General features: G+C 35.5%; 1 protein-coding gene across 46 annotated transcripts in view; it reads left to right on the top strand.

The window, feature by feature from the left end:
• PTPRD (protein tyrosine phosphatase receptor type D) overlaps positions 1-24,277 on the top strand; it is an 834,341-nt gene that overhangs the window by 691,632 nt on the left and 118,432 nt on the right. For 24 of the 46 annotated variants that reach the window (XM_019815913.3, XM_045043802.1, XM_045043805.1 and 21 more), the window contains 4 exons: positions 1,412-1,621; positions 6,274-6,434; positions 12,698-12,712; positions 16,737-16,849. In XM_019815913.3, the coding sequence (XP_019671472.2) occupies positions 1,412-1,621; positions 6,274-6,434; positions 12,698-12,712; positions 16,737-16,849 (499 nt within the window). The remainder of the gene's footprint in view (positions 1-1,411; positions 1,622-6,273; positions 6,435-12,697; positions 12,713-16,736; positions 16,850-24,277) is intronic. The other 22 variants (XM_045043804.1, XM_045043818.1, XM_045043817.1 and 19 more) reach the window with 5 other exon arrangements.

Below are 24,277 nucleotides of genomic sequence, written 5' to 3'. Positions count from 1 at the left end.
CCCATTGTGGTTTTTATAAAAGAGCTTACATTTCACATAATTTTAACTGTATCAATAAACTCAAATTTAAAGAAAATTAATTAGAGCATAATAACTTAAATTCAAAAATAACATTGGCACCGATTATCTATATAACCAAGAGTGTTCACATGTTTAAGTTACATGTTGACCAGCTGAGCACATTTACAAATCTTACGTAGGGAACCATTAGGTTTCTAATATAAGGATTTGATGTTTGCCATGTGTGGAGTCTGCAAATATTATTATCACAGAAGCCTGGCCTTGAAAGTGCCAGGGTCTCCTTTTGCTAAGCAGATATCACTACTTTGTTTTTTTCTTTACCATTTCCATTTATGAAAACAAGAGTAGCAAATAATTTTGCCATGATGTTTACATTAGTACCTTAATTTTATTTATTAAGCTGAAGACAAGTTTCATTCCAAAAAGGCATCGCAGACTGCTGTAAACATTTTTCCCCATTAAGCCCTGTGAAATACCAATATTCAATGGAAGAAGACAAAGCTAACTTCAACATCACTTGTCAAAAATGTCATAAAATATCATTAACATGAGTTGCTAATAAAAGGGTGAATGCAAAATAGGAATATCAAAACATGATTTCTCCTTTTGTTTTTTTTTTCTTTTAGAGATACATGAAAGATTTTTGTGTGCATGTGTGTGTTTGTTTTCTTCAGGGTAACACTAAACAATGCTTATCTACCCTGCCTATATCACCTAGGGGGATAATTCAACCTCCCCAGGGAGCTATCAGCCCCAGAAAAGTTAATGTCATGATAAATGTGAGGAATTGTAACCCAAATACATATTCAAGAAGCCGTCAAGCCAAAAATTGTTAAATGAGTGACAGTGTCTATTTAATATGTTAGTTAAAACTTGGTCATTGGATTCTATTTCTACTGATTTGAGGGAATTTGTATCATATAAATGATCTCATTACTCAAAACAACCTAAAATGGTACTAACTTCTCCAAAAATTGATCATATTTGATGGCTTTATCTGAGGTTACTATTTGTTTAATAAATAACAACAAATAAAGCCGGTATTCACAGGCTTTTGTGAATCAAGCTTTTTTTTTTTTTTTTTTTTTTTTTTTTTCACTGAGACACTGTTGCCCTTTGAGAAGATTCCATTAGGGTGGACAGTGATATGAGGTCTCATTTTCCTGTGTGTATAGCTCATGTTTTGCAATAGCAATCTAACACCTTACTTTAACAGCAAGACAAACATTTGAAAGATAGAGCTGAGAGTTAGTGATGCTGACATGGTACATGAAATGTGGACAAATTGTATTTGAGTTGTTCTCAGTCCTGAATTAATTTCTCCCATTAAACAGTCTTAGGTTATTGTTGTTTACATTTCTTTTTCCGTTTCCCACTTTTTTTCCTTAAGCTGCTTAAAGAGATATCTAGGAAACGCAGAAGCATCCGTTATGGGAGAGAAGTTGAATTAAAGCCATATATTGCTGCTCACTTTGATGTCCTTCCCACTGAGTTCACCCTGGGGGATGACAAACATTATGGTGGATTTACAAACAAGCAACTCCAAAGTGGTCAAGAATATGTCTTCTTTGTGTTAGCTGTGATGGAACATGCAGAGTCTGTAAGTTAATTGTGCTGGCATCTCCTTCAGTACTCTTGTATATTTTCACCAGAATATGTCTATTTGGGGGATATGTAGATATATCTATCCTAATTCTCATGAGCTATTATTAACTTAAATGGAGCAACAGGCTGCCTGCTCTTTAAACATTGCTGAGTAATCTGCTTGGGATTTTGTTATAAACAAGGCTGTGTCTCTAATGACATGGAATTTAGCTGGACTTTGGGTATATGAAGTAATGAATTGATAGGACATGGTTCTTGAAACCGTGAGGGTGACACATATAGCTAGGAGCGTGATAGCCTTAACTGCTCAAAGTCTCCTACCTCATCTCAGTTCATTTGATTGCAAGAGGAATGATCAAGTTCCACAGTTAAACATACTATATATTTCCAGGTATTGGAAATATTATGTCAATATTGATTGAGGGTGATTATATTTTATTCTCCTATAACTGCCAGTGAGCCCATAATCTCTCCCTGGATTCACAGGGAAGGTCTGTCTAGGAAAAGACAAGGCAGCTTCTTTAATTAGAGCAATTTACCAATGACTTTATCAGGGAAAAGCCAAGAATGTTAGAAAATAATTCAATAAAACAGACAATTCCTAAGGTACTCTAAATAATGAGTTGTCTTCTTTTATGTAATTCATCTTGCTCTTATGTTGTTTTATGCTTCAGTTGCTGTGAATGTTAAAAAAAAAAAAAAGAGGAGAGAGAAGAAGAGAGAGGAAGAGAAATTGTAGATGTGAAGGGAGGGTGGATTTTGAAGTGGCAGGTTCACATTAACATTTAATATACATATTCTAATGGTGTCTTTCTAACAAGGGCCTAAAACTGACAGGGGTGGTAGCTCAGTGGAGCCAGTCACTTCCCATATATAAGAAGCGTGAGATATATCAAAGATTTCTGCACATCAGGTGTTAGCACATGCAATGGGGCTTCTCTTCAAATGGCTGAAGGAATTCCCCCTTGGAAAATCAAAACACAAAGGCAGCCTTTCTGCCTGGTTTACCTTTGTGCACAGAATGTCATTTGAAAACAAAGTGACGGGCTCCCTGGAATTTTAATGCACGGATATGCTTTCTCTTTTTAGTTGAAGGTTTTAAGGCGGAACATCAAGGGAATAGAATGTTGGAAATCATCTTTTTTCTTTCTTGTTCTTAATGACTTTTAGATATTTGAAGTAATTTTCTTTAAATAGCTCTAAGATGTTTCAGAAAAGCCCATTCAGACCATTGAGATAGATCAGAGAATTCGCTAAAGAAGAGAAACCTCAGCAGACCCTGCAGGCTGATGACACCACTGTCAGAGACTCTGGTTTTAATTCTCCGAGGTGTTTCTAGTGTTTAAATGCATTACCAGGAATGAAGAGTCTGCCCCTTCCCTTAGTATGTCATTTCACTGTTTCATTAGGGCTTTTTCCAAATACATTATATGAATTGCCCCTTTTCTCCATCATCTTTCTCAACATTGCTCTTTATGTGCTGTGTATGTTTTCAGGCCTTCATCTACTAAGTAGATAAGACTTGTATCCAACTAGTGTAATGTTCGCACTGATTTAGTCACTTTGTAAGCCTCAAATTTTTATGACTAATTGTCGTTAAGCACCTAACCACTCCCCGGGTGGGCTGATAATTTTTACAGAGAAAATAACCACCCCCTACAACATGAGCTTTCCCCAGTCTCCTTTTGCCTCATTAAGAATATCAAAGGACTGGTTTAGAATGACCAAAGGCTATTACCCCCACACATTGAACAAATGCTGCTTTTCATCAGGTTGGTATCATTTTATGGTTTTCTTCTCCTTCCTTTTCTTTTTCACATGTCTCTGTATCCTGATTTGGGTTGGAAATCTGTGCGCTTTGGGAAAACCTCTGTTTAGATTTGTATCTTGGCTGACCAAGATGATTATCTCAAAGCTTCTTGGTAAAGAATTTGAAATCACAGAGTTTTGTTTACTTTTGTCTGCCAAACAGTTTGAGTGTGACCTACAAAATTGAAAGGGGAAAGTATAAACCAAAACAAGCAATTATACTTATATAAAGAATCATGTTTCTTCGATATTTAGTATCTTTGCCAAGTCCTTACACTGTACATATCTTTTTTTTTAAGCTGCTTCTGAGAAGGTTGGAAATGTACTGAATTTTTATCTTATGACCCATTAGAAAATCTGAAAATATAGTCAATCCCTTTCCTAAGAATGGTGAGGAAAATGGGAAAGAAGAACAATATACAAGAATTTAGTGGGGCATATACCCTCCAGATTGACTACTACTCTTGTTGTACTTCAATTCAGAATATATGCCTTGAATTAATTTTTAATGTGGATTAAAAAATTAAATATACTTCCTAATCATGGAAAAATGAGACTATTCTCTCATGCCTTGATAATGTCAGCCATTTGAAAAGATGAACATTTTATTTTATTTAACAAAGATTTGCTGGGAACTCACTAAGTGCAAAGTTTTGTGCTAGCTGCTTTAAGTATCCAAACACAAATGGTATACAAATCCCTACCTTCCAGGAGTTTATAGTTTCATTAAAGAAAATAAGGCATATGCACAAAACAGAAAATGGAGTTTGATGAATACCATTAAAAAAGGAATAAAGGACAAATAAAAGAAATAAAGGACTACCTAATTTTTTTAAATTGTTTTTACCTATAGTTTGTGAAATGATTGATTATTTCCAGTTAAAGATAGTTAGCATCACTAGAAACCATAGGTAAGTGGAGCCTTGGAAAATAGTTGGATTTCAGGAGACAGATGTTGTGGAACTTTTGAGAGGGTTAAGAGAGAGAATAGAGCCATTGGGGAATAGTGGCAAGAAGCTCACTGTGATGGAAAATGTTGTATGTGGTACAGAAGTTGAAAACAAAATCATGGAGGCCCTCAAGATACATGCTAGGATGTCTAGGTTTTATTTAGGAATCACCAGAAAGCTTCCTGAAGGTTTAACAGCTGTGGTTTAGGATAATAACTCTAGCAGCAGTAGAGAATATTAGAGGAAGGAAGAAACTCTTGCTCTGGTTTGGATAGGCATGAATGAGGTCCCCAAAAAAAACAGTACCCATGAGACTGGAATGAGGGTAGATCGACCTAGAGGGTCATTGGCAAAATAAGATCAGTAGTTTTCATTCCTAAGTAGAGGGTGAGAAAAATTAGCAAGTTAGAAGGAGGGTATATCTAGGATCAGGGGAATAATACATGTGATTCATATCTTGCAGGTAAATGTAGGCATCTCTCAAAATAATTGAAAATGAAGGTCTGGGACTTCCAGAGTTTCTGAGTTTAGGAACATTAATCAAGTAGTAATCTTCATAGAAGTTGGTAGTTAAAACTAATAATGGCCTTGCCAGATAAGGGAGAGAAAGACTAGCAGAAAATAAAACTTAAGCATACTGACACAGGATGAATTCAGAGGTTGTCAGCTCAGCAGGACATGATCAGTTGGCAAGATTAGGATGGGACCAGTTGAGTACAGAATTAGGAGAACCAGTGTAGGGAGTTTTAAAGAAGGCTCAGTCAACTGTGCCAAATCTAGAAAAGATGTCTAGAAGGGACTGAATAATGACAATTAGATTTAGCAAATGAGATAACGGGACCAGTGGTGGTACTAGAGTGAGAAGAGATGAGGGGCTAGTGGCAGGAAAGGGGGTCATCCGATGGCTATGGATTGGTCTCTGTTGGAAAAGGAAAAACTAGGACCTCTACATGTGGGCAGAGTCAAGAGAATACTAAGAGAGCCTTGAAATGGGACAGAACGAAATAGGATGTTATAAAAACAAAATCAATTCCTTCAGCAAGTATTATTTTTTCCCAGCTTCACTGAGGGAAAATTGAAATATATAATTTTATGTGTTTAAAGTGTAAAACATGATGTTTTGATACACATATACATTGTGGGATGATTGCCAAGAACAAGATAATCAGCGTATCTATCATCTCACATAACTGTGTGTGTGTGTGTGTGTGTGTGTGTGTGTGTGTGTGTGTGTGGTGAGGAATACTTAAGATCTACTCTCAGCAACTTCCAAGTACATAATACTGTATTATTAACTATGGCCACCATACAGTACATTAGGTCCTCAGAACTTCTTATAACTGAGGTTTTGTACCCTTTGACCTACAGGTCTCCATTTCTCCTTCCTGAAATACTGACATTTTCCCTGTAAATGTTTACTTTTTAAATTTGGTCTCCTTGACTGGGTGATAATGCTTTGGTGCTGGAGCTATAATATTTCTGTTGATTTTCACACAGCACATAACACCTTGGCACAATGTAAATACTCACTGAACATTTTATGAGCAGTTAATTGCTGGTACTTTATACTTGGTAAGATCATTTAATATGCCATCTATAGATCCCAATGAAGATGTGTCTGCAGACTAATTTATACCATCAAAAATGATTTTATTATAAAATACTTCACTCTGCAAGGAAATTTAGGTTGCAAGACCTCTTTACTTTTTCCTCTTTCCTCATCTCCCACCTCTTCTTTCATCCCTTTCCCTCCCTCTTTGTTTTACTGATGTTATTTCACACACTTAACATCAAATCCTAAGTTCTAAATTCTTGCTTCTTCTAATGCTAAAGATATACACTAGAAAGCCATTAGTTTATAAGTAACATAGACTCTGTTTTTCCTCAGAAGATGTATGCAACCAGTCCCTACTCTGACCCCGTTGTGTCAATGGATTTGGATCCACAGCCAATCACAGATGAAGAAGAAGGCTTGATCTGGGTTGTAGGTCCAGTCCTTGCAGTGGTCTTTATCATCTGCATTGTCATAGCTATCCTTCTTTATAAAAGGTAGGTTTGCCCAATATTTATATTACAATCTTGGTAATTCTTCTATGGACATTATGTGGCTGGTTGCTGTTAATGAAATACTTCAGTGTAGCGCCCGTAATCACTACAAAATGCGTTCATTAGATTAGAACAAAATGTAAAGATTGCACTTTTTAAAATCTCATTCAGTGTGTGATATAGATTTTGTTGCCCAGCATTCATGGATCCTAGCCTCAGTCTTCTCAGCTACTTTATGCATTAGGAGCACTTTGTATGGCTTTTGAAACATGAGTACATTCATAGGCAGATAATTCCAAGCTTTTATTTAATTGCTTTAGATGATTAATTGCTCTTTTTTTTTTTTTTTTTGCTCTTTGGGATTCAAATGAATTTTATTTTTTCTAATTTACTTTTTCTTTTTTATTTTAATATATATATTGTCAAGTTGGCTAACATACAGTGTATACAGTGTGCTTTTGTTTTGGGGGGTAGATTCCTGTGGATTAATTGTTCAATTTCAACATGGTTTTACAAATAATATTACAAATTTTCACATTTATGTCCATTTCATAAGTCTAATGGGCACCTGAGCTAAAATTTTTTCCTGTAGCTATTTCTCAAAACCCTGAAAGTTGCTAAAAGTTAAAGATAAAACAAGGAAAAATAAGGAAGAGAATGAATTTTTTTTCTTCTGTTTTCTATAACCTTTGTTCCAATAGTTAATTCTCAATTGTATCCAATAAGGAATGTGAGGTACCATTTTCCTTTAAAAAATTAAAAGTAAAACCTCAGTCCTTCTACTCCCAAGTACTGATCTGATTTAGTGTCTTTTCACTACAATTAGGATGCAAAGAATCCACATCTACTCCACAATTTCTGATCTTCCACTCTTTTTCAATTCTATTTCTGCCTCTATTACGGTAACCAAGATTTTTTTTTTTCCCCTAGTCATTGCCTAGTCAGTTGCAAAGAGGACATTAGTAATTATTTCCCTAAATCCTTCCAGACTTAAAAAATATGTAATACCTGGGTGCCTGGGTGGCTCCAACTTGGGTTAAGCGTCCAACTTGGCTCGGGTCATGATCTCGCGGTTTGTGAGTTCCAGCCCAACATTGATTGGGCTCTGCACTGACAGCCGGGAGCCAGGAGCCAGGAGCCGGGAGCCAGGAGCCAGGAGCCAGGAGCCAGAGCCTGGAGCCTGCTTCAGATTCTGTGTCTCCTCCTCTCTCTGCCCCTCCCCCTCTTGTGCTCTATCAAAAATAAATAAATGTTAAAAAATTAATAAATATATATAATACCAAAATATATAAAATTGTAAGTATTAACATATATAATGCAAACTCATAAACATGTAGACTGACTAAATTCTAAATTATCTTCCTTTGTGTCACTTTTTATTTTTTTCCAATCCAAATTTTATTTTTATGAAACTTTAATCTATGTTCCCATTTTTCTTTGTGGTGTATCACCTTTAAGAACTCTCCTGTGAAGATGACCACTTCCCTGTACTATAAAGTAGTCCCTCTGTCTCTCTCCCTCTCTTTCTCCCCTCTCATAACCTTGACTTGCAAAATCAAATGAGAATGTCTTCATTTTGATTCTTGCTGACATACTTAATCTGATAATCTTACTTCCATTATATCTTTATCCTATTTATCTGGCTCCCTTCACTGGGTTTACATTAATTATTTCTACCTTTATTCTTCTGTTAAGTATGTTCTTATGTTCCTGGAATAATCTTTTTTTTTAATAACCTCTTCTCAACTCAAAAAAATATCCTTCAAGACACTTGTCCTTTGCAACTTTCTCTTATGAGACTGTATTCTATTTCAGTGTGAAGAGAGCATTGAAAAGAAAAAAACTAAACTAAAGAAAACTAAAGAAATTCATAACCATAACCTATTAAATTGCCTATTCTATTTTAGAGTTAGAAAGAAAGAAAGAAATACCCATCATTATTTTGTTTCCTGATCACTGCCATCACTCCGTTATCCATGCTATAAAATAGCTTAAAAGACAGGTAACTGAAGGCCAATCTTTCCTCATAGATAATGGTTTCAGTCTCTCCATTCCAATCCATATTGTACCAGTGTATATTTAATTGCCTCTCTTGTGTAAGAAGTAAGCACAGAGAGCACAAGGTACCCACATGCCCTGAACAATAACATCCTGAGTGAGTCCAAACAGGAACTGGTATCCTTTGCTGCTCATGTGCTACACTTATTATCAGAAGATAATACAATAATAAAAGATTAAAAGTAGAATTATCATTGCTTTCTGTGATATTTATTTAGGTGGCTAAATCTTACTGTAAGAGTCAGATCAGAAAGTGCTTGTTTATGGTTGCATTTCTAGATCATGGCACATGACATTTTGTGATTATTCAAAATGGACAAAATGCTTGCCTTATTTTTTTTAAGTTGTGTTTCATTCTGCTATATCTGGCTATCATTATCATGTCACTTAACAGAAATGTGCAGGGCATTTGTGAGTTATGTAAATATGAAGAAATAGGATTATAACCTTGATAATTTTTTAAAGATCTGTAATTAACTGTTTGCGCATGTGCATGTGCTTGAAGAAAAATTCAACTCAGTTATATATTTTTTATAATCCTTCAAAAAAAGGCATCACATTTAAAGATTTTATGACTCTGTTAAAATAGAGTTGCATTTTAGTGTGTGCATATGTAAGCATCGTCTAATGCAATTGTTGGGAAATGCACACATCCTCGAATGCCAAGTATATTTAGCTAACCATCTGAAGGCCCATGAAGCGTTTCTGAAATAGAAATGCTTGCTTCAGCAGTAAAGAACATTCCTGACTTGAAATTCAAGTAGACCCAACAATGTCCTTCTTGATTATCATGAGGCAGTTCAAGAGGAAATCTTCTGCAGGCAATGAATAGTGTCTTTTATAGCTTGGATTCTGAACAAAGTTAATTATATAATAAATACTTCATCCCTCTTTTTGGCTGCCTTTCATTTTACACATAGGTTGTTGGTAATGACTCAGAATTGAATATACAATTAGTATTATCATTATTATTATTAAATATTATCAACTCATATTATCTTGATAATCCCACCTAATCACATACACTTGCTTACAAAACTACTTGCCTTAAGAGTAGGTCTATAGCTATGGATGGTTTGTTCATATAAAGAAGAATATTTTATAGATCTGTGTGAGAAGACTGAGACTTATTCCTATTAATTATATTAATGTGGAACCATTACACTATTTTATCTCACATTGTATTTATTTTACTTTATTTTTAATCTAGTAATTTGTAAACCTATAATACATTGATAATCAATGACAAAACAACATCAACTGAGGCTTTGTAAGGACCCTACAATACCCACTGAACCATCAGAAAATTAAAATATATTTGGTAGGTCTTTAGTGTTATGGATTATTTTGCCCTATTTTTTTTTATTTTGTTGTCTATATGTGATATATGCAATATTTCAAAATGTAAATTACAGAGATAAGTTGGTATCAAGGTTTAAAAAAACACTAATCAGAAAATCAGGAATCAGGAAACTTAAGTTCCAGCTCTGTGAGTAGGTAGCTAATTGTGATAGAAAGTCATGCTAACACTCTGGGCCTCAGTTTCCTCATTTATAAAGTAAGTGGGTAGACTAGATAATTGGACCTTTTAATAATGCTCTATAATCTGAGAACCTAAAACACCACCTAATAGTTCTATTGCTATATTATTTCTGCCTCCAGTATGTGTATGTTTTTTTTTAATATGACTCCAGGTTGCCCTTCATTCATCCACCCCACAAAAAAAGAAAAGAAAAGAAAAAGCAAATGAACACTCTTAGATCTCCCTCTACCCTGTACACTTGTTACATGTGTAAGGCTTTTTAGTTATTAGTGTTAGAACCATCCGGGAATTACTTATATAGAAGATACTTAAAATAAAATGTTAACCTGACTCTATGGAAAAGCATTTCAAGATGAATGAGGAGTATTTATTATGTACCATGGAAAAAAAGAATATATGGATTAGGAGTTTGTAAAGATCTCAGGCACTATCTAGACAAAACTAATATCCTTAAATAGAAATAGTCTAACCTAAATAGATACTATAGACCAAGGAAATCTTTTCCATTCCCACCTGAAGATGTTCATGTATGAAGGCCATGGAATAGATGAGACTAAAACACAGGCCTTAGCTTTTCAAGCTTTTCCTGTAGATCCAAGATTGCTCTCTGTGGTCTGTGCTTTGTTAGTCTTCTCTTTTTGTATCAAATTTACATATTTCCAAGATGTAACCAAAGAAAGAAATACAGATCAGGATATTTTGAGATGCTATGGAGATATATGCTTCCATGCCCAACCACACTGGACAATTGATTGTCCAATTGTTTCTGCCTTCTGGCCCTTGAGTAGATCCTTCCATATACCTGAAACACCTTTCCTCTGTCTCCCCAGCCTCTCCTCTTGGCCTGACTGACTCTAAAACATCCTTTAGTAGTAAACTAAGATGCCCACCTAAACAAAAAGCTTTTCTGGGTGCCTCCTTCTTGCTCTATTCTCTCTACCAGTTCAGGCTGCCCTAGGGTTCTATTGTCTATGCTGTTAAAGCACTTTCCACTTATCTAATGTTACAGAACCTACCACATTACTAGATTTTCCCATTTTCTTGTCTTTCTTGCCACCTCTAAACTAGAGGTCAAGGATGCTGTCATTTCCTCACACTTAGCCCTTATGCCTAGTAAAGTGCATGGCACAGAGGAATATTGAGTAATCAAATTTATACAAATCAATGGCATTAAACAAATTCCAAACTCAATCCCCTCCACTTATTTACTCCATCATGCAATATCACCTTCATCTTGACTGGCAAGAGCTTTAATAAAATCCTCAGCCTATAATTTAAATTTATAAGCTTCCAAAGCCTTCAAACTTAGATACTTGCACCAAATATGTACCAGGGTGTGTGGTGAGTCTGACATTTCTGTGGAAGAGGGAGTGAATCACACACTAGCTATGCATTTGTTCATCAGATTATTTAACATTTTAATATAAAAAACTGATAATTCACTAAGTAGTTCTCTTCCATCCAAAGAAACAGATTATCCTATGATGATTCACTAAAGATCTCCTTGATTAAAAACAAGGAAGTTAGAAACATATATACATAGGATTTTTAAGACCCACAACACTAGGTAAATCATTTTAAAATTAAGAATAAAAAAAACAGTATTTTTGATATCATTTTCATTATTCACCTTGTATGTGTGTGTTTGTAAAATTTAAATGTGGGTTTTGTATTTTTGAAAGGAGATAGACTGGATTATCTCTAAGCTAGATACTTTAGCAACTTGGGTATATATTTCATTGACATTCAGGTAGACTCAGTTCTCTATTTTGCATTTGAGAACTCATTAAAAACTCTGAAATTTGCCTCACTGTTGAGATTGTTCAGATTAATTCTTTTCAGGAAATAGTTATGCTCTCTGCATAAAGAACATAGTTATCTAAACAATCTACATATTATCACATGAGCATGAGTTAGATGTGTTCACAGACAGGAGCACCTCTTTGACTGGGAAAATATCTGTCATGTCAATGGCTGGTAATAAAATACTTTCAAGATTAGCCCAGTGATATATATGGGTCATGCTCTGTAGATTTATAATGATGAGTATTACTTTTCCCAAAACTGAAAATGTATTTGATCTTTTATTGGAGAAAAGATTTATAATAACCTTACTCGTCAAAAGGAGTTTGAAGAAATCATTTTTGCCACTTTATTACCTCATAGTGTATTCTACCATTGTGCACATTTTTGTGCAGTTCAGTGGATTTGCAGATACCTTATATCATGAAAGAAATAACACACCTCTTAAGACTTTGTTTTAGATGAACACATTTCTTACATGGAATTATGTTGTATTTCCATTAAGTACATTAGTAGTTTCCTCATGGCATGTTTTATAAAAGTCAGATTATATCTCTATCATCACTTTCTGGGATATAATTAATTGTGGCAATATTTTGTACCTTGGTGGATATAAGCGAATGTGACATTAACATGTGCACAAAATGCTTTATTTAGCTACGTACCCTCATATCCTCCATTCAACTCATAATTAGAGTCCTTTAAATGTTTTGATACACTGTCATTTCCTAATGTGTGTCAGTTAATGTGCCCTGCTTATGAGCAGTTTTTCTTAAATCTTCGTTGTCATAGTTACTCTTGTTAACATTGGCCAACTAACATTGAGCCTTTCTTTTTCTTTTTTTGCTGCATTAAAATGGAGCAGTAAACCTGACAGGTGAGGAATAGAGAACAAACCCCATTTAATGCTCAGTAAGACACTGGTAGCCATTGGAAGTATTGAGGGGGTGAGGGTGGAGGTTGGATATAAAAGGTGTCACCTGGCAGGTGGAAGATGGACAAAGCCTAGATATATAAAATATTAAAATATTGGTACTGAAATGATTCTGAGGGAAATAAATTAGTTTGTCTATATAAATATAAATAACAAATTATCTTTATGTAAAGCCAAATTTAGAAGGTAATGAAACCAGTCTGCATTTTGTATGAGCATTTGTATGTGTTAATGTGTCTACAGAAAAGAAATGTGAGGTGTTCCATTAAGACATTTGTTTTGTTTTGTTTGTTTTTACTTAAGATTGGCTTTTAAGTTTGATCTGAGGTCATCTCCCAATACAAGAGCACTAATGGCATTTTAATATCCTGTAAATATTGACGGCCATGCATTTGTGAAAATTCTGACATCATTCCAAATTATTTCCATGCTTTCCAGACTCAAATAATAACAGCAGCAGCAGCAATAGTAGTAGTAGTAGGAATAATAATAATAATAGCACTACTATCTGTGTGATTATTGAAGGACTGGTCCAATCAAACCTATTTTTCTAACATATCTATATGTATATCTATCTTCATGTCTATATTGACAGGTAGAAACTTCTGATGAAACTTAAACTAAGAAAAGGATCTCAGTGCTCATCTCAGTTGTCTAGTCCTCCCAGTTCTATATTCCAGTAGTTCCCAATGAGTGTTACCTGGACCAGCAGCAGAAGCATTAGCTTTACCTGGAAACTTGAGAGAAATACAAATTCTTAGACTACCTACCCCAGACCTAGTGAATCGGAAACTCTAGGTGTGAGTGCAACAGTCTATAGTTTAGTAATCCCTTCCAGGGGATTCAGATGCATGCTAAAGTTTGAGAACCATGGCTGTATTATTTTCCAGAAATCACTTAACACTGGTCAGTAAGCTACATTACACTTCTACTCATAGGTAACTTAATACTTCTGTAGGGTATCTTTTTTTAAAATTATTTTTAATATCACTGGTTTTCATTAATCCACCCCAAAACACATGCAAAATACGTTTTGTTTTCAGCCAAAGTAGGGATTTCAGATAGATGCATCTTTCTTCCAAAAGCCTTTGCCCATATATCCGAATATCTTTGTTCTAAGTAAGTAGATTCATATCTCATCCTTAGACCAAGGTGAGATTAAGTGAAGATAAAAAACCCCTTAGACCACAAAGTAGCATCTTTGTTATATGTGGTTCCCATCCCAAACCACCACATATTTTCATGATGCTGTTTCCACCATATCTGAAATGTCATGTGATCTTGCATTTCCTTTTCACCCATATACCTCCTGCATATAGTACATATTTCTCTCTGCAGAAAATAAGCTTATAAAAGGACTTTATAATCTTAACAGAAAAAATAAAATAGCAAGGCAAAATTCAAATATGTTTGTAGTCACTATTCTTCACTTTTTTCTAGTTGAAAATGAAAATGTGAATAATGAGACTTCTGAAAACCTATCAGGAAAAATATGACCACAGACGTTCCTGTTGGGCCTGATTTAGACCCTCATATACTAGTTAATCCTTTATGGCAGTAAATTCTATTTTTAAAGCTATTTATCATTATTACCAATGATGACCAAACTCTTCATCTTGCAAACATTTCTTAGAAATCCTTTCTGTTAGAAAACAACCATTTTAACACATTTGTGTTTAAAAATAATGTGATGAAAGTGTGGGCAGCCAGTACCCACGTTGTGACCACCAGAACTAAACTAAGCAAAAAAGAAATTTAAATAGCTGGTTTTCTGAGATGGCTATAGGATTTTTGAGTCTGAGATCATGGAAGTAATTTATTTGAACAGATAAAGTCAGGGAAAAGTTAGTTATTAAATGTCAGGACCCCCCCCCAACATTGTCACAACTATACATGGCAGTTTTAGTCCCAAGCTTTGGGTTTTCTGAGATTCGTCTGGGCAACAAGATGTGACATTCACCTTTCCTGGCACCAGAGAAACAGACTAAATTTCTTTAGAGAGTATTCTCTTCTGTCCCTTTGTCTCAGTGTCACTCAGCTTGGCCTCACTGAAAAGATAAGGAGCATGTTCCACAGTACCTACAAGAGTGACCCAGTTTCCTTGCCCAGGTATTTCTACATCTGGCCCCATAATCCCGCAAGAAAGACAGTGGGGCCACTTTGAGAAAGGATAAAAATTCAGGTTTTAATCATTATGTCTGGCACATCAGTAAAGAGATGCATCTGTGCCAGCTCATTTGGAACAAAAGAAGTTTAAGGAGGGCCACTGGGCCCCTTGAATTGAGAAGGCCAAGTGTATGATTGTTACACATGGGACTGACTGACTAGCAGTCCATGGCATTTCATGAGCCCATTTAGCTTCTATACCTTTGGTGGTAAAATGAATCTCTATGAGTCACATAGCCACAGCCTAATCATAGTGGCATTTTCCATTCTGAAACTTGTCACCATGTCCTTCTTTCACATGGTCTTTTGAGCCACTCTTTCTCTTTCTTCTCACATCTTTCTTGTCAGCCCTCAGCTCTGCTTTTACTTTGCTTCTCATTTTCCACTCCATACAACTGGAACCGCCAGTACTTTTGGCACACCTGACATTCAGTGCTCACCTCTGATTCGTGGCATAGCTTGGCAATGCATTCTGTCCTTAGGCTATACCTGACACCTTCAGGTAGAAACAGGAAATCCTGAGACAGGTTAATCCAAGGTTCTGAGAGAGCAAGGTGTCTAACAGGACTCACCCAAGAAAATTCATTCCATTAACACAGTTTTGCCGAAGGCATTGCACTTGAGCAAATCAAGTGTGCTTTCCTTTTGCATCAATCTTCCCTTCATCCCCTGGTTAGTTTTATTTTATACAGATGAGCAGAGATGGAAAGAAAGGCTATTTAACAGGAGCCCTCTGGCTTACCATGGAACGACCTGGGTGGCACTCAATGGGATCCCATTGCCACAGCAACACTAATGAGCTGTGAGACAGTCATATCAGAAAGACAAGGGAGTGTTCCTGAGCACCGCTGTGCCCCTTTCCCCAAAAAAGAATGTCTTTGTTTTAAACAGGGGTGGACACAAGGATTACGACTGTAGCCTGGAGATTGCTGGAGTCAGTATTTGAATAAATACAGAATAAAGCACTGCTTGAAAAGGTCTCCATTTCTTGAGTTTTTAATCTAATTTAACCTTAAAGAAAATACTTAGGCAGCACTCTGCGTTTTGGAAGGTTTGAAAAAACTGAATAAGAAATCTTATGAAGAAAAACCTGATGTTCCTTGCACAGACATTTGTTACTATTACATTATCACACCCTAAACAAAGTTATTTAATAAAACTAGTAGATAGTAATTAAAACAAAGATGAAATGCATTGTGTGAAGAATTACTTATAACAAGGCATTATTAATGGTTCACATATGCCATGAATGATCATTGGAAGAGTGAGACTACCCAGTAGGTGAAATTACTTTTTCTCTGATCTTTCTGTGATTGACTTTCATTAATGAAATATTAATCACAGCTTAACATCATAAGCAGCCAACACTATTTTTCTTTCTTTTAATTTGAAAGAGAAAGGGGATGTTGGTCTTGTGTAGTGCTAATTCTCCTTCTAGGTGCTACCTTGGAATCTTAGAACACACTTACTGCATCTGTCTGTCATATGGGAAAATTCAGTGCAGACCCACTTTGTAGCCATCAGGATTCAAGCATATCTCTCCAACACCCCCTTAATGCCTAATGGCAGAGGCAGTGAAGAATTCAATTCTAGAGCTGAAGGGGGACTTTGAGATCATTCACTTAAGCAAATATTTTAGACTTGAGGAAATGGTCTAGGCCAAGAGAGGTAAAGCAACCAGAACAGGGTCACAAAACTGACCTGACAGATGGTTGTAAAACAGAAAGTTGGGAGCTTTTTAAATGTTTCAATTGCTTTTTTATTGTATTCTTACATTTTTAAAAAAATTTTCTCCCTACAGGAAGAGGGCAGAGTCTGACTCTAGAAAGAGCAGCATACCCAACAGTAAGGAGGTCCCTTCACACCATCCAACAGACCCAGTAGAACTGAGGCGCCTTAATTTTCAAACACCAGGTAAGAAGCAGGGCTCATCTTGTCCATAAGATAGTATTTACTGAAAGCATTTTGGCCGACTGATAACTGCTTTCAGAGATGAATGTCACTTTATTTAGAACAGTTTTGTTTATCCTGCTTTTTAATTGTAATATTATTGAGATTCACCAAACAGAAGTCTGGAAAGGAAATAAAGTTTGTTTTGCAAATCTGAGGTGGAATAGACAAGAGAAAACAAGTAATTCATCTTCAAATTTTGGAAACATTATAGTCTTATAAGAATATCTACCATTGTGGGGGATTAAGAGTTTATTATTTTTAATGATACCTATCTGTCAAGAATTCAGTTTCTCATCTTATAAAAGTGAATGGATGGATCGATTGATGGATGTCACATCATTCATTCTATTGGGAAATAACAAATTTATTCTGCATTTTCCTATTGATTTGTGTCTATATGAAGAAAGTGAAGAAAGGAGGATGGTGAGAGGGAAAGAAACAAAGTGAGATAAAAATTAGTTTCTTTTAAAATATTACCTATACTAAATGTCACTGGCCAAGTTGAGTTTCTTACTGGGGAGATACATAAAGTAACTGAGGATAAGAATACTTGTTTCTAAATATTAAATGCTTAAGAGGAAACCTATCTTTACTACTGAGGGGCATTTTGTACAGTACTGTTAATTCAAGACTAGCTCTATCTTGCTTTCTTTAAAATAAATTTTATTTATCTCAAATGAATGGAAAATAATAAATGATAAAGAGATCTAAAACTGAGTGGCACAGTCATAATGCCCAAGGACAATTAAGAAAATAAAGAGTTGATCTAAGAAGTGTGATTAAATTTTGGTTGTGTTATCATTCCCCAAGTTGTTGGCAAATGTTGTGTCACATGGACATGTTAACTCACAGTAGTATATACCTCAAATTTATCAAACTACACACTGCAGTGACTTACTCTGAATTGAAAATGTAGTCTATTATATTTGACATGTTTTCTTTTTTACCTGTGAATGTATCATGGTAATTAGTAACAAGTTGAAAGAAGTGTCTGGCATTTTCAAAGTGGCTATACAAACCATCATCATAAATGTGGGTTGTGTGTAAAATGCTATTTCAAATGAGGTTAGACTTTTTAAAAATCAGTTTTTACAAAGCAAAGATCTACCTCCATCAGCATAAAAGGCAGTAGAAAATGTTCATATAGCCAAAAATCTCCTGTGTGTATTTTCTAAAGGCTGATAAATGTATACTATGCACATGTAATGATGATTGAATAAACTCATAGAGTCCTTTGGGTCATTGTAATCCCTTAGATGCTCCCTGTTGAGTCTCTGTCTAGGTGTCCCATTAAGGCATCTTGATATTGAGTTTCTTGTAGTAAACCTTCTCGGTTCACTTTTTGAAATAGTAGTGTACTGACTTCTTTAGGCTGTTGGCAACTTCTTGATAATGGGCCCAGGAATTCATGTACTTTTCAATTTGACTAAACCAGGGTATAGAGGACCTAAAAGCCACAGAGATGATGCACTACATGATTCCTTTGCAAGAGCAGCATGTTGTGGAAATGGAGAAAATGATTGTTACTTAATACCTTGCTGCTCAGCCCTGCCCCCATCTCCTCTGGCTTTTATGGAAAGTATGATTTGTATTGGAATCAACCTTGGTCTTCAGGCAGAGATAGAAGCATAGTATAGGATGAGTGAAAAGGCAAAGATAGCTCCAAAAGAAAAAAAGAAAAAAGAAAAACAATAGGAGTGCTATCCTTCATCTACTCTGGCACTAACAGAATATTCCAGGCATAAATAGGAAGTAGGAAGGACGCCTGGGTGGCTCAGTCAGTCAAGCATCCAACTTCAGCTCAGGTCATGGTCTTACAGTTCGTGGGTTCAAGTCCCATGCTGGGCTCTGTGCTGACAGCTCAGAACCTGGAGCCTGCTTCAGATGCTGTGCCTCCCTCTCTCTTTTCCCCTCCCTGCTTTCACTTTGTCTCTCTCTCAAAAATAAGCATTAAAAGTTAAAAAAAAATAGGAAGTATGAATGAGAACTGTGTAGACAGGATTATTAGCAGAGTACAGGCAACTACAAACAAGGAAATAGAAATGCCTTCAACCGAGAGACCTCCATCTGGAAGTACTTCTCACTTTTACAGGTAATTTTGCAAATATGGTCAAATCCAAAAAAAAGTCTGTAAAGAATATAATCTCCCCAGTATATATGTGAATATTAGATCCATTTATGGAAAGAATCTATTAAATTTCATATAAGTCCTTGGAAAGGAGAATGAATGTTACATTTGAAGGGACATTGGTTAACTCACCAATAGCTTTACAAAATCACAGTGGGGACCTGAGTTTATAAGAGGTATCATTTAACTGAGGTTAGACTTATTACATCAAATGGGTAATGGAATAAAGTGGGCAAGATGAATAAAGAGGGAGAGGAGATTTAGTAGAGGAAGAGAATAAAGCAGGAGAAGTTGTCCTAAGGTCCTAGCACTTCTGCTCAGGAAGAAGCTCTGTGTTGTGCCTTTTAGCTCAGGTAAGCAATCTGCATGAGCTTGGCTTGTTGAATCAGTGTATTTCCCTCCCACGCTCTCTGATATGGCCTGCTGTCCTGAAAATTTCACCAGTTAAGAAAAAAAAAAACTAGACCCAGCTGTCAATGTGGAATTCATAGAAATGTGACCATTTGTTTCAATCAGTAGAGATTCTAAGCAATGGCTACAAATTGTCTAATTACTTGCCAAGGGGATTAGAGCAGAAGGCAGGGTTGTTAACCAAACCTTTCTGTGCTTTTTCCTTGCCTCTTGTTCACAAATAACCAAAGGCTCTCCTGGATGATGCAATAAAATGACCCTATAGTAGGAGTTACACAGCAAATGATATGACGCTCCTTAAGTTTTGGATTTTAAACCATTTCACTGTCTGAAATGTGCTTTTATATACATCATACCTTTGGAAATATAATCATTTATCCACAAACATAAAATTTGACAATACTTATTAATGGTATACCTAAGTAGAGGATTAGCCATCCAGATTTTAACTTCGAACAAATGACTTTCAATGAAATAAAAAACCTGTGAATTATATAATGAGGCCCTAGCACTGAACTTGTTCATGAAAGCAAATTTACTTCCACTTCTGATGGATCTGTTGAGGAAGATAAAATACCAAACAAACATTTCCATTTGAAATTCAGTAGGTATTTCAGAAGGTAAAGGAAGCACATCAGTCAGTTCACTAATTCTATGAATTCTCCTTTCTTTTCAAAAAATTCTTGGGGATGAGAAAACTATTTACTTTTAAGTTTTTATTCTTGTTGAAGAGCCTGGATATAAGGAGGCAGACATTTTCCCTCAATTCTACCCAATACTCCAAAGGTATTGAAAATACATTCTAAATTTCATATAAATACAGAATTCTGAACATGTAAGTACTTCAAAGAAATATACCTTGAACCTCAGTACCACAAACATCCCTATCTCTGGGTCAGGAAAAGAAATGTCAGAATTCTGTCCACTGTGTCTCCACTAAGGCACAAAGTAAAGGCAGAGAAAACTGTTGTATTCAGTATAAACATCTTTGCAAGGTTGTGGGATGTGGGGAAAAAACATGGTTTTAGTTCACTTTCCAAATTTCAAATGACAATATAGTTGCTGTATTAGTGAAACACTATATATCCAAGCATTTGAACAGGGTGAGGAAGACTCACATCTTCCTGACTGAGAGCAGGTACCTCTGCTCATAGGTATTTTCCATGAATGTGTTTATTAGCCAGAATACTGTGTGTTAAAGTTCAGGTGGCAGTATACAATAAGTTGTATTTAAAACCTGAATTACCCAATCTATTAAAATAATGTATAAGTCATCAGTTATTGGTGTACTGGCTCAGGCAGAACAAGTATGAAACATGTATTTCAAATACAATGTTTGTATCACCCGTAGCCTATAGAGTACCAGTGGGTAAGAAGGTATCACCTAGCTAAGGTTAGACTTATCACCTGAAATGGAAAATTGGATAAAATGAGTAAAGGAGAGAGGAGATGTTGTAGAAGAATATGCTAAAGTTACTAACTGGTAACCAAGTTTTACAAGTCTTTAAGGTCTGTAGAGGAAGGGGAAAATACTCAAAGATGATTTTAAAAGAATGCTGTATTAAACCTCATAAATCTTTGTGGATGGCAGAAGCTGGGTATGCATCAAGATGGATTCACAGATGAGTTACATGTTAAACAAAATTGAACTGAACTGTGCCCAGTCAGCCTAGGTTGGGAGGAAAAGTTCCCTTTTTTTCTCCAAAATTTCCCAAGTCGTCTTATTACCCTTACTTCTCAATAATTCTTTTTCTTGATTACAAAAGCAGCACATGTTTATTGGGGAAATTAAAATAGAAAATAAGCTTGCTAACAATTTTGTAGATAGGTTGTAGCTACACAGGTGTGCATTATAGCAAATATTTTTTATGTTTCAAAATTTTCATAAATTGGAAAAGGTGAAAAAAGCGCTTTTAGAAAAGAAAACCTACTCTATGTCCCCATGCTTCTAAGTTTTCTTTTCTTTTTTTGGACATATTTAAAATATAAGTAAAAGATTTCCTATAACTACTCCAAATTTGCCCTTTAGAAATAGCCACCATAAGTATCCTTCTAGACTTTTTTACACGTATATACAGTTCTTTAATTGATAAAAATTGTATAGCAGGTATATAGACAGATAGAAAGGTGCAAATACATAAAATTGTCTGGTTTAAAATTTAACTGTAGGGGCGCCGGGGTGGCTTAAGCGTCCGACTTCAGCTCAGGTCACGATCTCGCGGTCCGTGAGTTCGAGCCCCGCGTCAGGCTCTGGGCTGATGGCTCAGAGCCTGGAGTCTGCTTCCGATTCTGTGTCTCCCTCTCTCTCTGCCCCTCCCTCGTTCATGCTCTGTCTCTCTCTGTCTCAAAAATAAATAAACGTTAAAAAAATTAAAAATAAAATAAAAATAAAATTTAACTGTATAAACATAAACCTTTTCCCAAGTTAGTGTGTTAGATTTTATCTCCTTAGCAGCCAATGGTATTGATGTTATTCTGTTCTACAGATGACACAAAATGTAGTGGCTCATTCCTTATTAATGGGAGCTATTTTCCATGTTTTACTCTTGCAAATGATACTGCAGTGAGCAGTACTGAGCCCGCATCTTTTCACCTCTTTGTTGCTACCTCCAAATGTTAGACACCTGGAAATGGCGATTACAGGGTCCTAGGGTAGGCACATTTACTATTTTCATAGAGACTGCCAATTACAGAGTTTTCTGAAATATTGTAAAAAAGCCTTTACTTGCAGTGTAGCAGCCGCTCTGAGCCACAGCCTGCAGCATTGAACAGAATGATGAAAATAAATATAATATCATCCCAAGATGGTGATGAATAAGAAAACCAAAGAAGCTACTGATATGTGTTCATATATCTACTTTTTCCTCAACAAAGCAAATTTAGAATTTCAGCATCTGAGAGAAATAAGCCTTCTTTCTAGTACAAAAAAAAAAAAGTTGTATGAGAACACACAGCTAATGGCCTCATATTGTATACCAGCCACCACCTTTCCCTGTGCCTGTAAAATTCTTCCTCCCTGTGCCCTTTCATTGATTTGTCAGTTTCCATCAGAAATTTTCTTCATTTTTTCCTGCGAATTTCATTCTTCCAGTATCTGTACTCCTTCTCACATGCCTCTCTCTGCAAACCCCCCACAAAAAAAATAAATAAATAAATAAACTTCAAACAACAACAAAAACTTCTAGAATGTGTACTTGCACCTTTTAAGAAAAGAAATTTAAAAATTGATGATCAGATGTACAACATAAGAGCCTCATTTTCATTCTGAGGATGACCTTAATATGTTTTTCCCTAAAGCATACATGGATGGTAGGTGATTGATGGGCTGTGAAAAACAAAACCAAACTGGTAAAAAGTTACCGTATCAGAAATAGCAGTATCAGCAGCAGAAATGTCTGCACAGCAGCTGAATGGGCTGTAAAAGCTTCTGAGGCATCTCTTCTGATCCATTAGTGCTATTAATTGGATCAATGCTAACAAGATCCATTTTTATACATATATTTATCTTCATATTTTGTACCATAAGAAACTTACATATATGACCTTGCTTAAGAACACCATGTGTGTTCTTTGTATGTTATACCTCAAAAACTATGGTTCGTTGCATAGAAATAGTACATTTTTGATATAAAGAAATACGGTTTGTTCAAATTCTCCATTTTGAGAAACCTATGTAAAAATGAATTTTATTTATGCTCTCCACTGCTTACCTGAAAAAGCACTCTTGGAACACCTTTCCCTTAATGATGATCCTAGTCATGGATTAAGTCAAATTCTCATTACTGTCCTTCCACATAGCAATTATATCTTATAAATCAGTGTTCTCTTTTGCCTTTAATTCATTATTCATTTGTGAGACAAATTGTAAACATAGAGTATTTGTATATCATTCAGAGTACTCTAAAAAGTACATAAATTATGTTAAAATCTGACCATTATTTTACAAACTAATTTTCTCCCTGTGACTGTTAACTTAGTGAACTACATTTTTGACACAGATGCATCACTGATTTGATGAACAAATTATTTTCTCCCTGTTCCATGACCACAAATTGTTCTCCACACTTCATCACAGTTTTTTGGAAAGGAAAACCATGAAGAGAGTAGTATTGAATCATCACACATATATCCTAACATAAAAAAAAAAATCATCTAAAAGATGTTCACCATCATTAGTGACCTCAAAATCATTACTTAGCAAAATAATTATACAGTGGCTATTGGTATTAGATGCAAGATTTTTAAAAATTTAAAAATAAGGCAAGTATTTGGTAACATCTCTCTCTAGATAAAGTTATTTGAAGATATTATTGATTAGATTACTTAGCAAAATAAAACAACTTTTAGAAGGCAAAAGCATTGTAAATTGAGCTTTTGAAGAAATCTGCCAAATACTACTACAGTTTTTTAACACTTTTTAAAATGTATTTATTTATTTTGAGAGAGAGACAGAGAGAAAGAGCACAAGCAAGGGAAGAACAGAGAGGGAGAGACAGAATCCCAGAGTCACACGGTTAGCACAGAGCTCCATGTGGGACTCAAACTCATGACCATGAGATCATGACCTAAGCTGGAGTCAAGAGTCAGACGTTTAACCGACTGAGCCACCCAGGGGCCCCTACAGTTTTAACATTTTGAATGTATACAGTTAGTATATTTTTAGTTCCGGTTCTCATGGAAACCCACAACATTTTGACAAGAGGTGACTGGAAAATACAGGTGTGTGTAGGAGTGCCTTTTACCTCTTCCCCACCATGGGGCATATCTTTAAATGAAGCTATTATTGACACATTTTCTATAAACTGAGGATGCTTGAGATCTCTGTGTCAGGACATAAATAGCTCAAACAT

This window comes from Felis catus, chromosome D4, assembly GCF_018350175.1.
Source record: "Felis catus isolate Fca126 chromosome D4, F.catus_Fca126_mat1.0, whole genome shotgun sequence".
NCBI lineage: Eukaryota > Metazoa > Chordata > Mammalia > Carnivora > Felidae > Felis > Felis catus.
Note: the sequence above shows the minus strand (reverse complement) of the source record. Positions and strands in the feature narration are given on the sequence as shown.